Below are 13,722 nucleotides of genomic sequence, written 5' to 3'. Positions count from 1 at the left end.
GGGGGGGGGGGGGAAGGAGGAAATAAAAGCAAATTAGGAGGGGTAAAGCTAATGGATAAAGAAAACATCCATACGTTCTGAGACGAGTAGAAACAAGCATTCAATAAATACCAACTTAAGTACAAATAAGAAGAAAAAAAAAGTTTATAATATTGACAGAGAGTTTGCCAGAGAACAGAAACGAAATGAACACATATGTAGTTCATGCAGACTTGCCTGTAAAATAACAATTTATTTTAATACTTAAAAACCACACACAATCCAGTGATAAATGTCAATTACCAATAATCAGCATAAAGTGCCAAACAGCCATACAACTTTTTTTTTTTAATAAACAAAACTTATTGGAATGTCTCTTAATTTGAATACACTGTTCAGAAAGCCAGCATTAAAAAAATATGCTCTCAAGTTGAGATTTGTTCTCTCACACCAGGACACATGAAGACTTTAAAGTACCACTAAAACCACGTTGTGCACACCATCAGTTTGATGTATTGCCATCTTTCTTTCTTCTGGGTTCTTTTAAAAAAGTCCACAAATTGCAAACTTCCTCACAGCGCATTAGACCACAAGGTAATGAAAAAGGTCTCCATATCCCATGAACATTGACCTGTCATGAACACCAGGGACCTGTGGGTCTAAGATCTGGATATATTTTCTACTGCATGATAGGACTCCCCACTTGAGAGACTTAGGTCATTCCCAAACATTAATTTTCTTCTTTTCTGATAACAAACCAGCAAATGAGAATTGCAAGTTACCCTTCTCTTTGTCCTAATGGTGCTGCGATGAGAAACCACTGTTTCAGTTCTTGTCTTCTGGAATTCTCTGTATTTCCTGAAGTGTAAAAATAAGAAGCTTTATACAGTCAAAAAAAAAGTATAAAATAAGAGGTTGGACTTTTTTAAGTAATACTTTTGGAAGCTACAATTTTAGGGGTTTTTTGAGGGGACAGGATTGGGTATGGGTGTCTTGTGGGGTTTTGTTTGTTTTTAAAGAGATTCCTGTCCAACACATGAGCACCACCTTTTGGCATAAAGTTTATCAAAGCCACGTAAGTCAGCTAGCACTCTCTGTATCATTCATGTATATTTTAAATGCAAAATAATCTTTTCACCCATGACTTAGGAAGTTAGTTGCTTGGACAAGGGATTGAGGGGGTGCTGATTTTGCCCTTTCTAAAATACAAACAAAAACAAAGCACAAAGTCCAGTGCTCCCATCTTGAAAGTTTTGTTTCTGCTCTGGTTTTGCTGTAAAGTCTGACGGGGAAGAAAAGTTCATAATGTTGGATATTCAGCACTTCAGTTTGGCAGGTTTCAGTTCCTTTACTTGAGTGTGCAGTGTCTTGTGGACTGCTAGTGTTCTGGACTGGCAAAATCCTTTCCCACATTCTTGACACTTAAAAGGCTTCTCTTTAGAATGGATATATCTAGAGAGAGAAAAAATTGAGACATCAGAAATAACTGGCCTAAACTCAGCAGTGAGCTACCAAAGGAAGGACATGCTGGAGTTTTTTTCACACCTACTGCTGGGAGCGAGAATGCTGCAGTGTGGCACTCAGGCACTTATCCGCGTGTGTGCATACAAGAAGACAGGGGGGTGTCGGAGGCTGATAGGGTGCCTTTCTTAGGAATAAAGACCTTCTCTCTTACTTCAGGGTCGTCAGGCTGTGTGTGTTGCTGACACTTCTGGATGATCACAGAGGCAGCAGACACATCAAATGAAGTGTGAAAACCTCTGTGGAAGCTAAGAAGGAGGTTGTGAAAGTTTTTATGGAGTGAATAAGGTATGTCTTTCAAAGTGAGTTACCTGACCTCCTCCACCAGCACTGGGCAGAGGAAAACCTAGAGGGAACACTACATAGGCTGGTTCTGAACTTGACTTTTCTTACAAACATCTTCATGAGTGTAGATGGGTAACTGGGAGAGTACAAATATACAAGGGTAAAAGGAAAGGAGAAGGAAAATAGTTACCTGTGATCCCTCAGGTGATCCTGTCTTCGGAAGGCCTTGTGACAAATGTCACATGTGTAGGGCCGTTCATCGGTGTGGGTTCTTTCATGGATCAAAAGGTTGTAGGATTTGGTGAAGTGCCGGCCACAGAATTTACACACAAACTCCTTCTTGGTTTTGGATGGTAACCTTCCCCGTGTGGGTTTCTTCTCTGGAGAGAGTTTAGTCACCTCAAGCAAAGACCCCAACCCTACAGGTGAGCCCTGACTGTCTGCCTGTCCCAGTTTAGAATGGTCCTCCTGTGTGGCAGCCACTGCTAAGTTAGCAAAGTCAAAGCGAGGTTTGGCTTTGAGGGTCACATTGGTAGCCTCTTGCTTGGGCTGGATGACATGTGGAAAGAGTGGGAAGGTTGGCAACTGGAACCGTGCATCCACCAGGCTTGAGACACTGGGCACTTTGGAGAAAGAAGAGCGGGGCAGATGCATGGCCGGGTATCCCAGAGTCCATTGGTGCAGATGCACAGCATGAAGGGCGCTGAAACCATAGAGATTGGAGAGGTGGTCCGAGGGCACACTGGGCAGCCCGTTGAATGCTTGCAGAAAGGAGTAGTTGGTAAGCTGGAGGGAAGGATGGATAGGCACTGGTGCCGGCAGGGTTTTACTTCCCATGGTGGCCACTCAGGAGGAGGCTCTTGGGAACAGGGGAGGAAAATATCTGTAAAACAAAGATGGGGGGGGGGGGGGGGGGAGGAAGAGGGAGAGGTAGATTTATATGAAGATAAAAGCAGAGGAAATTTCTTACCTCGACACTCATTAACCTCCTTCTCCAAAGCCACAGGAGGAGACTGCCTTGGACTTAGAGAAGCCTGACCAGCTCCTGGCTTTGAGTGTATCCCCAGATTATCCCTCTCCCCATCTCTCCCTTGTACACAAAAGTTGTACTCCATCCACAATCATTCACTGCCCAACTGCATCTCCTACTATGCAGATTCCAATGATCTTCTGCATGGGGACAGCCAAAAGATATAATTTTGGCCCACAAACTTCAGGCTTCTCCTATGCTATTTAAAATCCCTTCCTGGCTGACCTCAGCCTTCAGAAAATAGTAGGATACTGCCTACTATGTCAGTCCACAAAAATTGCCTTTAGTCCTGACTCTTGAGAGGATGTGGGGAGGGGCTGCAGAGTTTGCTGCCCCTGGGTTGTTCAGCTCCCCGAAGTCTAGCCTCAATCAGTCCTCTGAGGTGATGGAGGCAGTTGGGTGCTTGGAACTGCATGTCCTTCCTCATTAAAAAAAAAAAAAAAAAAGAAAATTATTGGGGAAAAAAAAAACATGATGAAGAAAATACCTGCCAACAGCACTCCCTCTTGTGTACTGCAAGAAGAAAAGGGAAAATGCTGAGTTTGGATGATGCATCTGAAGTGTCATTTTCTCTCCCCAGGGGGAAGTGCCTGGCTTCAAGCCCACATCCTAATCTAGGCAATCCCTTAATTAGAACCCTTCAAAAGGCAAAAAGGCAAGGACTCCAGGGACCATTCCCTTAGGACACCCAGGCTAGCAGCTGCAGGACTGCTGCCACCCTTCCCTGTGCTGAGTGCCACCACTTTCCTCTGTTTCAGTCTCCTGCCAAGCCTCCAGCCTCTCCTCTGGGCCAGATCCCTATCTATCCCACCCCAAAAGGCAGAGGGGAAAACGCTACAAGGCAGCAGCATAGAGCCACATCTGGCCCTGCTTGAAAATTCAGCCCTGGATGCTGTCAACCATTTGGCAGGAGTTGCGTCCCGAGGGTTGTTGGTGGGATGCAGCTTCCTCTCTTTGGGAGTACGAGAGAGCACCCATGACTTTTGAAGGTATCCTATCCCTGCAGGCCAGGGACCCTCCTCCTCATTTCACAGCCCACAGCTTATACTCACTTTCCCCCCCCAGGGAACTCTGGGATTTGCCTTCAGTGGGGCTGTCTTCTGGCAGGATTCCCATGAAGTCCACATAGGGTGCTCATAGGATCCCCACAGGTTTGCTGCAGGGTTCCTGCAGGATCCAGTTAGGGTCTTCATAAGCTCCCTACAGGGTTCCTACTGAGTCACCATGGGCTCCCCACAAGATCCTGGCAGGGTCCTCACAGTACTCAGACTGGAGTTCATCCCCATGTGAAGAGTAATGCTCCTTTGGAAAAATGGAGCCAGCAAAGTACTGCAGACCAGTAATTGTCCCTCTGGGCTGGAAGTCTGGAGTGGGTGGAAACTGGTGGCAGAAAAGGTCTAAAGAACAGGGAAAAAAATCTGATTTATATGTAGCCTGTTGCTGGACAGAGGAGCTGCAGCTGGGAGGGTGTGAGAGGGAGAAGCTTACTCTGAGCAGCCCTGTACTCTGGGCCCACCTTTCACACTGCTTTACATAAATCAGCAGCAGGAAGAGAGATTCAAACCTCATAGAAAGGAATTCCACAGCAATGACCCAGAATAAGAGATTGTGACATTTTTACCTTTTTCTCTTGTATACATTTTGGATAGTGACTGACTGAAAAATGTGCACATTATAGTGTCTGTTCTCCTCTCTTTCCTTTTTTTTTTTTTTCTAGACTATTTTGGTCTAATGAACCAACCAGACTGTTTTGTTTTTCTGCTAGGGATATACCTTTATTTAATTAGTGCTGCCCATACACTGAGTGCATCCACATCACAGCACAAATGCCACAATTGATGACCCCAAGAACAAAGTGAATAGAAAACACTCTTGTCCGGGTACCTGAAAATGTCTGTTTCTGCCTGTCACAACGGCTCCGTGTCTATTCTTCAGTCTAAGTAGCTCTAGATCTCTCAAGCATGAAACAGACTATTGCAAATGAAGTAAAGTTCTGGGTTTATAACTCTTTTTTTCTTCATATCCTTAGAAGATATTTAATATGGGATATATAAGCAAAAATATACTATGCCCATGTGGATAGATTCCTCCTCGATAACATTTTAAAAATTCTTTTTCAGTTTCCCAAGTGAAGAGTGGGACACAAACCAAAGAGAAATACATTTAGATCATAATAGCATCCATTGCACCCACGGGACTTTTTTGTTTGTGGCTTTTTTTTTCTAGAGCAGTTTTGTTAAATTGGGGGGGAAAGGGAGGGAGGGAGGTTGAAAAAGCAAAAGAAAGAAAACAAGAAAAAAAAAGAGAGAGAGGAAGAAAATAAAAGAAAAGAAGAAGAGGAGGTGGAAGCAGAGTGTTCACGTTACTACAAGTTTTTTGGCACTTTTCCAGAAATGTAAGCTACACTTTTGTGCTGTACGATCTGGATAGTCAAAAATATAGTTGAAGAGCAGGGTATTTTATGAAGAAGTCCCCTCGCTCCGGGACATCAAAGCTAACGTGTTTCACAGCGCAGTAACTCTCTGGTCTCCTGCTTGTCCGCAGAGAGATCAATGTTTCTTTGATTTCGGTGTCACCTCCACCTTTCATTCTGCTTCATGTAAACAGATCGTTATCAGGTCTTCTTTTTTTTTTTTTTTTTTTTTTACTTTTTTACAGAAGAAGACCCAGAGAGTTCTCTGCTTGAATTCCTCTATGGCAATAAAACTGTGCGGAGTTTTCTTTTTTAACACAAAGTAGCTCGGTGAGTAATTAAGAACAAACCACTTGTGTTCTGACTGAAACAAAACCCACTCATGCCAAGATAAATTTACTCTGCAAAATAGGATCATAAACTTGAAAGACTACATCTGTCTCCAGCTTTCTTACCCTTTGTCCTGTTGGAAGATATGGTAATGCTATTGTCCAGTTGCCATTGTTTTAAGACCGTTGTAATCTTAACCTTCCAGATTAAATTCTACCTACTCTACATGGCGGGTGGGGGGAAATCTGCCCATCTTTCTGTTGGTAGCATAGCGAAAAGGCAAAATAAAACAGATTTTTAAGTAATCTTGTGGGTAGTCGGTATTTTTCCTTTTTACATTGAATTATCAATTTCCGATGTGTTCTTGAAAGGGATATTTGTTACATTAAATACCTGACTCATAAATAATGAGGTTTGCTAATTAGTTCCACATGGAAGAATGGAGGAGGTAAATTACCCTGAGAACGTTGCTTATTTTTACAAACATGATAAAGTAGCGGGCATAAAATGATGCATTCTTGTGAGAGCCTCAAACTATAGCAATCAGGTTCATCTGTCAAAAAGTCCCCCAGTTTTGGCTAACTCTTTTTAAGTCTGGTGCAGCATTGTGCCACTAAATCGGCTATATATTTTGTCCTCTTTGAGGGAATGAAACTTTCCCTTCCTAAAGTTAAAGCGAGGAAATAGAGCTTACAATTTATCCGTGTTTGGGAAACTAATTGGAAAGGGAATAAAACTGCCCTTTCGCTCCGCATTATTCGAGCGTGGTGCTCTTGAGGAATAAAGTGCATTGTTCAGCACAGATTTATTCAAAGTATTAATGAAGTGTGCAGAATCTATTAAAGCAGGTTTATTCGGGGCTAATTGAGCGTGAAAGAGTTAATTGCTAACATTAATGAGGACTGGAAGGACTCAGTCAGCATGTGCCTTGGATATCTCCGCTCAATCCTTATAAAATCATCATTCACATTTTATCACGAAATCGGTGTTGACAAGTCTCCCCAGACCACCATTGCGAGCGCGGGTGAATGCGGTGCGGTTTAGTCTTGCAAATAATAACAGTAAATAATAACTGGGGTCCGACTGCACCAGCGATTGCTACACTCCCCTGTGCAGCCTTTATCCAAAACAATACCAAAAATCCCCAGGTCCGGCCCCAGGAGGGACAGTGGCTACGAGGCCACGGGCTGAAGTGCAGCCCCACAGTAGGCGCGAGTGGGAAACGCGGGACGGCCGCAGTGGCCAAGCTGCTTCACCCTCTCCCTGCAGTTTTTAGGTAGGTTTGGGAGTATTGTGTGTGTGTGTTTGTAACCCAGCGGATGTGGAAAGGTCCACAGCTCAAGATTCACCCTCGCTTTCTCCCTAGAGAAGCGTTCGGTGGAGGCACATAGAAACGTCCCCTTCGCACGAATAGTCTTCCCTCTCTCCCAGCGACAGGGGGGTTTTCTCCTCTGTCTATTCCTCGCTTCCCACGGTCACAGCACGCATGGCCGCGGAGGGAGGACAAACCTTTGCGGTGACAGCCCCCGGGACAGGCAGGGTACGGCGGCTCATCCACGGGCCCAGACGACCGCAACTGGGCTCCGCCGTGGAGCTGCCGCCCAGGGGCCCCGACCTCTAACGGTAACTTGGGCGTCTCTTTCTCAGCTGACCGAACTGGACCTACTGTGCACCTGTTCGGGACTCGGTCCTCACCCTCTTGTCCTGCCCGCGGTTTATCGAACAATTCCCGCGGCACTACGATGATCTCTAAAATGCTCTATTTTTACAGTTTCCCCCCGCAAAGCCAACTATAACAACCATACCCTAATCTTCGGCTTTACACTAACACTTTATAGGCTCGGCCTCGAGAGAAGCTTAATCTCTCCCTGGGCTGAACTTGTTTCGATCCATTCAGACAAATATAAACATCAGGTTCATTTCTGTTACGGCCTTGGGAAGAAAGAAAGACGGCTTCTCGGATCCTAAAACACTGTAAATGGAGTTGCAAGGAAAGAAAAGGAAAGAAATTAAAAAAAAAAAAGAAAAAAAGACAAAAGCTTACAGAAATAAAGAAAGAAAAGAAAGAAAATGAAAGAAAAGCCAGTAATAGGAGAAAATCTGGAAGTTCAAGTCCGTAAAGGACACGCAGCCTTCTGTTTTGCAGCTTGTATGTGTCATTTTTAGTTCGGGTTAAAAACACAGCTCCTCCACAAGGGGGGAGAAACAACTTTGAAAGGGGAGGACAAATCTTTAAATAGCATCAAAATATCTGAGAGCTATGTGAATGCTTACCCCGGCCCTCCGCCCGCCCCAAGGAGAACAGTCCTCTCACGTGAACCGCAATTTTCACGCTTCTGCCCTATCTGGGGGCTGGTGGGAGGGGATGGGGGCAAAGAAATAAAGAAGGTAAAGTAAAGGAAGGACTTGGATCGATATCCCCAACCCCCGAGGCTTGCCAAAACAAAAACCAAACAGAATGAGTTGTTCTTTTTATTTACCTATTCCCGATCTGTGCTCCACCGCTGGCAGCAGTTAAAAGATCCTGGGCTAAATTTGAGCTGGTAAAATAAAATAAGGGAAAAAATAGGAAAAAAAAATTTAAAAAAAAAAGAGGTTGGGCTAGGTCAGTGTCTGTTCTGGCCCTGGGGGGCACAGGTCTCCCCACCCACCCCACTGCTCCTCCAGCGGGTACAGGCAGATCCGAGCAGGGCCAGGTGTCCAGGTGCTCCGGCCGGCGGAGCAGGAGGTTCTCTCCGTGCTCCTGCTCCCGCACCCGGCGCCGGCTGCGTGCGCTGGAGTGCGAACGCGCCTGGGAGCAGTCGCGCTCAGACTGAACCGATCCCTTCCCTCCTGCCTCCTCCTTATTTCAACCCCCCCCTTCCAGCTCCCCCCTCAACCTCCCACCGCACTCCGGGCATGCGCACGCGGGGAGAAAGTTTCTGGCTGGAAAGAACCAACTTTTCAACCAGCTTCTCCGGGAGGCACAGCAGCTCGGGGCTCGCAGCCCGCAAACATCTTATTTCGCCCCCCCGCCCCGCTCCCGCAGCCTCCCCTGGAGCATCTCCCCAGGGCCCTCTACGCGCAGCCCCCGGCGGCGGAGCTTCTCCCCGGGGGATGCGCGGGGTGTTCCCCGCGCAACTCCGCAGTGGAAGGGACGCTCCCCCCGCGCGGCCGCACTGCCTGCACCGACCCAGCCCCGCCGCTTCGCTCTGCACCGCTCTGTCCCGCATCGTACGGCTCCGCACCGCACGGCTCCGCACCGCTCCCGGCCGGCCTCGCTGCGCCCCCTCCCCGCCGAGCCGAGGGACAGGACTCACCAGGACCTGCCCAGAGGGCAGGACGGGGAGAAAGGCTGAAAGAAAAGAAAGGAAAAAAGTGAGGGGAGGATGGAGGGAGGTATCTGCTCCCTCTGGATAGATTTGGGGATCACAAGTTGTTTTGCCTCTCTGAGGAGATCCTCCCAGAGGGTCCGGGGAGCCTCTTACCTGGGAGAGGTCCACTCTGGGTTTACAGCCGCTTCCTTCCCCCACCCATCATGCCTCCTGGTCCCCACTTTCCTTCTCAGCGCCCCTGACCTCGGTGTCTTCCTCCTGTCTTTCCTTCTACGGACCGAGACGGTCTCTGCCCGCACCCTGGAGGGGTTCCACGGCGTGCGTAACCCCGCGAATTCCCCGCGAGTCGTGAGCCGCAGAGCCTTGCTTAGATCCGGGAGCGACTACCCGGGCGACACAGGCAGAGCAAAATAACCCTCGAAAGAAAAAGGTTAAACGCGCTTTTTAATCTAAGGCCGTAATCTCCTAGGTTATTTGTTTTTCTATTCATCCATCCATTCACACTCCTTTAGATCCGTGAAGGGGGAAAAATTGCTTGGGTGTATTACATTGTCCCGGGGACCCAGGGTAATATAATACTCGAGCGAAGACAGATCCGTCAGGAGAACAAGGTACCGTGTTCAGGGACACGCATGTGGTTTTTTATTGTTCATGTCACTCCCGCTGTTACACTGATTTTTTTTACCATCTCCGAAGGAAAAACAAGCAAACAAATAAAACCAAAATCAACAAAACAGCAACAAGAAAACACTGCCTTCGTGAACACGACGGTAGCGTGGCGAAGTAAGCCCTAGCATTGCTATTTCTTCCCCAAATCCTCTCTATTTCTGCGGAGAAATTGAGGTCCAGCATTTCTCACAGCTTTGGGCAGGCGAAGAGACTTTCGTTCCCTCTTTTTGTGAACCAGTGGCATTTTTATTAGGCAGAGGCGAAGCAAAGACGTTCCCTCATCCCGGCTCTTCAGTTCTCTCGCATTTCATGTTGTTATTTTCTTTTCCTCTTTCTTATTATCCCTCTCACAACCTTCCCTCTCCAAAAACCCCTCAACAAAACAGCAAAAACCAAACCAACAAACAAAACCCCCCATCAAACCCCAAACCTCTCATTTTCATTCCTGGTGAGAGTGCGATCCTGTGCCCGATGCTGTAAGTTGACATCTTCGAATAAGTTTGCATTCTCAAACATGGTTTTCAAGTCCTGTTGCCAGAACACGAATGTAAGTTTTTCAAGTGTCCCTAGACCAAGACACAGACCACAGATGCTGTCTTCTAACTGGAGATTTCTCTTTTTTCATGGGAATTTTTTTATATAGCTAGGGGTGAGTGCGTGCACTAATAAAACAAAAATCGCAATTCTCTTTGGCAAAGTAGCAGATTAGTTGAGACGGTAAACACAACAGCAATGCTACTTGCACGTGCTGCCTTTGAGGGAACAAAAAACATGCACTTCCAGTCACAAAGCCCATCATTCCGAAATAAATACTTAAACATAGAAATAAAGTGCAGTAAATTATCTCATTGTCTAAGGCATAGGGACATACTGAAAAAAAATGATACCCACGTGAAAATACTTTATAATCAAAGCATGTCGTTGAGATATTATTCTATTTCAGCGTATTCCTGACAGCTGTAGCTGAAACCTGCCTGGATAACGAGCCGTCTGATATTTGCGTATATATTAAAAATTAAAAATACTTGGACTTGTCAACCCACTGGCAATAGAATTGAAGTTTCAGGTTAACTGTCTTATTAAGTGCAGTTGTTTAAAATATCTGGTGATTAAGTTATGAAGGGTATGTTGTTCCAAAACCTTTATTCTCAGATGGATTTTTATGATGTCCCTTGCTAATTTGCATTATGTCAACTTGCAACGGTGGGGAACCTAATACCGGGAATGGGATACAAAACCACTGTTAGTCCTGACACGCAGGGAATACGCTGCACTTTTCCACAGCGAAGATCTGCTGTCGATTAGGAATATTACAACTTCAAGAGAGTCGTAAAAAGTGAAGGCATCTGCTCCCAAAGCTAGTCACGTTTGTAGGATTTAGATGTGACAGCAAAAACGAATTCGTTTCAAGGGGAAACTGTAGGGTTACTGGGGAGACCAGAGACCCCATCCCTATTTCCCTGTATCCCCTTCTCAAAGCCGTCCCTATTTCTATCCTGCCCCAAGTATTTTCACGTTGAAGGCCCCCCTGAGCTATGCCTCGATTTTCCCCGGAGCAGATTCCCAGATAGTACCAGGCGTCCACCACACCGGGACTGGCCAGTCGGTGCGCGCCTGCAGAGTCGGGGCCGCTGCCAGACGCTGCCATTTCATCCCGGTGCCGTCGATGCCGGTGCTGGTGACCGTAACGGGGCGAGTGGCTTCGTGACCCCTGCGGAGCAGACTCAGGGGGTACGGAGAGAACATCTGAGGGCATTTCCCCGTGCCTCCCGTGAGGAGCCCGCTGCGCTTGTTTTCTCTAACGAGTTCTGAGTTCAAGGGCTAACCCTGTGCAGCGCTGACGTTGGGGATCGCGTCTGTTCTGGTTTACTCTCCTGTGGGTGCCGGACACCTCTGGATGCACCTACAGGCGTGTTGGGAGAGGGGTGCACAGCCTTACTGATGTTCCCTTTCCCTCACGCAGCTGGGGTAGCCGGTCCACCTTCGGCTCTCACTTAATCTTTGCAAGAATAACGATTGCCCGTCCCATCCCGTAGCCATGGGCAGAATAAAACTCCCTTTTCCTTCCGTGGGACATTTTCCCCATCGGGGAACTGCGCTTGCCCCTTAAATACTCTTTTACGGAGAAGAAACAACTATGCCACTTGCGAAGCATCAACCGCAGCAGCCTCTCTGACGCTGCGGCGAGCAGCGTGTCCGTCAGGGCGGGGGAGAGATTGGTACGTTCGGCGGGTCCAGGGGCTGCGTCGCCCCCAGAGTCCGACGAACTCAACAGCAGTGGGTGGGGGTTGGCTGGGCAAAACTGTCTCTGCTTGGCAGCCCTGCAGCTCCCGACGCTCCGGGGGAAAGGAAGAGGGAGCAGGACAGAGCAGCCGGCAGCGCTTGACAGCGGCTGCAAAGCCGCTTCGCTGCCGGAGCTTCATCGGGAGGATGGAGCAGCCCCGGTGGCAGACACGCAGCGGAAACAGGCACAAGTGCACTGCAGTGTCCTCCTCCTTGTCCTCACGCCTCCCTGGGCAAGGTGTCTCTCCCGAGACAGGCCCCTGGTTATCAGTAGCACCTGGAGGACATATCTATTAATATCTCTCTATATAGATATAGAGATATGTATCTTTTCTGCTTTTCTTTGCTTTGCTTGATTTTTCCTCTTCCTCCGATTTTGGTGATGACAGCGGTGAAGGATTAGAGTGTGCGGGCTCTGCCCACCCCGGAATGTCCCAGACTGAGATGACAAGGCGCGGTCAGAAAGGTGCAGGAAGGGTCACGATCCCGCGGGGGCCGAACGCGGAGCGTGGCCGCAGACCACGGGTGACGGTGGGCGCGGGGTCGGGGCCTGGAGGCAGCGCCGGCGCTTCCACACACCCTTTACCAGACTGGTTTCTCCCCTCTCCCGACCCCTATTCGCTTCTCAGGTCCCATGTAACCTTATTATTTTAATAGCTGCTAATGACAAGAAAGGGAAGAATAGCGGCAAACAATGCGCGTGGAAACTGCTCCCCCGGCACGAGTAAACGCTCTTCAAATAGCAACTCCCGCCTCCATCCCCCCAAAAGAAAATCGGCGCAGGGGTGGATATAACGTTGTTCTGCCAACTTTTGGGTTCTCTGGTGCTTTTTTTGTTTTGTTTCTGTTTTGTTTGTTTGTTTGTTTGTTTTTCCCCCCAAACTTCTAGAGCTCTCTGAAAATAAAAGCCAAACTTTGGAACATCTCCGTTTTGCTAGCAAGGGGAAAGTCGTTGTTTCTTGATTGCGATTCTGAGGTGTGACCCGGCGTTTTAACATATTGCTGCCGTTCCCTAGAGAGCTACTGCGTCGCGAGAGTGACCCGCGGGCCTGTAAGTCCCATCTGGCCCCTTGGCGCCCCTGTCCCCCCGCGCAGCCCGCAGGGACAGCCCTCTGCCAGTAACTTCTGCGAAGTAGTAAAGAAAATCCAGAGCACGGAATAGAGCGATAGGGGATTTGTCTTCTTCAAGAATCACAATGGATTTTGCAAGCAAATAATTAAGTGCAAGATCGCCCCCCACCCCCGGCCCTCCGCCCCACACACCCCTTGTTTGCAAAGTAGTGTGAAGTCGGTTGTGTAAACGATTCCACTTTAACTTCCAGCCCCTTTAGATCACTAATAATGCCGTGGTGGTGCTGCTCACACCGCTGCAGTAAGAGTCAGCATTTCCATTATAATTTCCTATCTTCAGGAGTTTTTACAGTGGTCATAAAAATTCAATCCGGGCTCTAACTTGGCATCCCAGGGCTCCTCCCAGGAGTCATTTCTTTTTGTTGTATTTGAAAGAGGAAACCATTTATCTGTTTTTACATTGCAAGAGAGCAACAAAAGGAAGCAAAAGCAGGGTTTGCAGAACATTTTTGTATTTTATATTGCTTGGTTTTCCTCAGCTTTACAGTGTCTATCATAGATGTTAAAGGAGTACAGTACACAGTAATTAATAACACATGAAAAACCAGCAGGTTATAGAGAAACCAGAGCTTGCAATCAGAACTGGTCATATAAAATACTCTTTATCATTGTGAAATCCTTTGCTTTTCTAAACTGATAATTTGTTAGCACTACATCCAAAATGTAATTTGATGCTAGGGATCACTTTGATTTAAAATGAACTGAAAACCTGAGACAGTTGCTGTATGTGGAAATTTTTAAGAAAAAGTTCTTAAAAGTACAGATGT

At 47.2% G+C, this 13,722-nt stretch overlaps 1 protein-coding gene across 1 annotated transcript; it reads right to left on the bottom strand.

Annotated features, from left to right (window-relative positions):
• Positions 1-213: 213 nt before the first annotated feature.
• On the bottom strand, positions 214-8,359 carry OSR1 (odd-skipped related transcription factor 1). Its single transcript, XM_071547788.1, has 3 exons — positions 8,039-8,359; positions 1,976-2,668; positions 214-1,431 (listed from the first exon to the last, which is right to left on the bottom strand). The coding sequence occupies exons 2-3, from the start codon at positions 2,620-2,622 to the stop codon at positions 1,296-1,298; spliced, it is 783 nt and encodes a 260-aa protein (XP_071403889.1). The 5' UTR covers positions 2,623-2,668; positions 8,039-8,359; the 3' UTR covers positions 214-1,295.
• Positions 8,360-13,722: the final 5,363 nt, after the last annotated feature.

Source organism: Pithys albifrons, chromosome 2 (genome assembly GCF_047495875.1).
Source record: "Pithys albifrons albifrons isolate INPA30051 chromosome 2, PitAlb_v1, whole genome shotgun sequence".
In the NCBI taxonomy this organism is placed as follows: domain Eukaryota; kingdom Metazoa; phylum Chordata; class Aves; order Passeriformes; family Thamnophilidae; genus Pithys; species Pithys albifrons.
The sequence above is the reverse complement of the archived record's forward strand: the minus strand, read 5'-3'. Positions and strand labels throughout refer to the sequence as shown.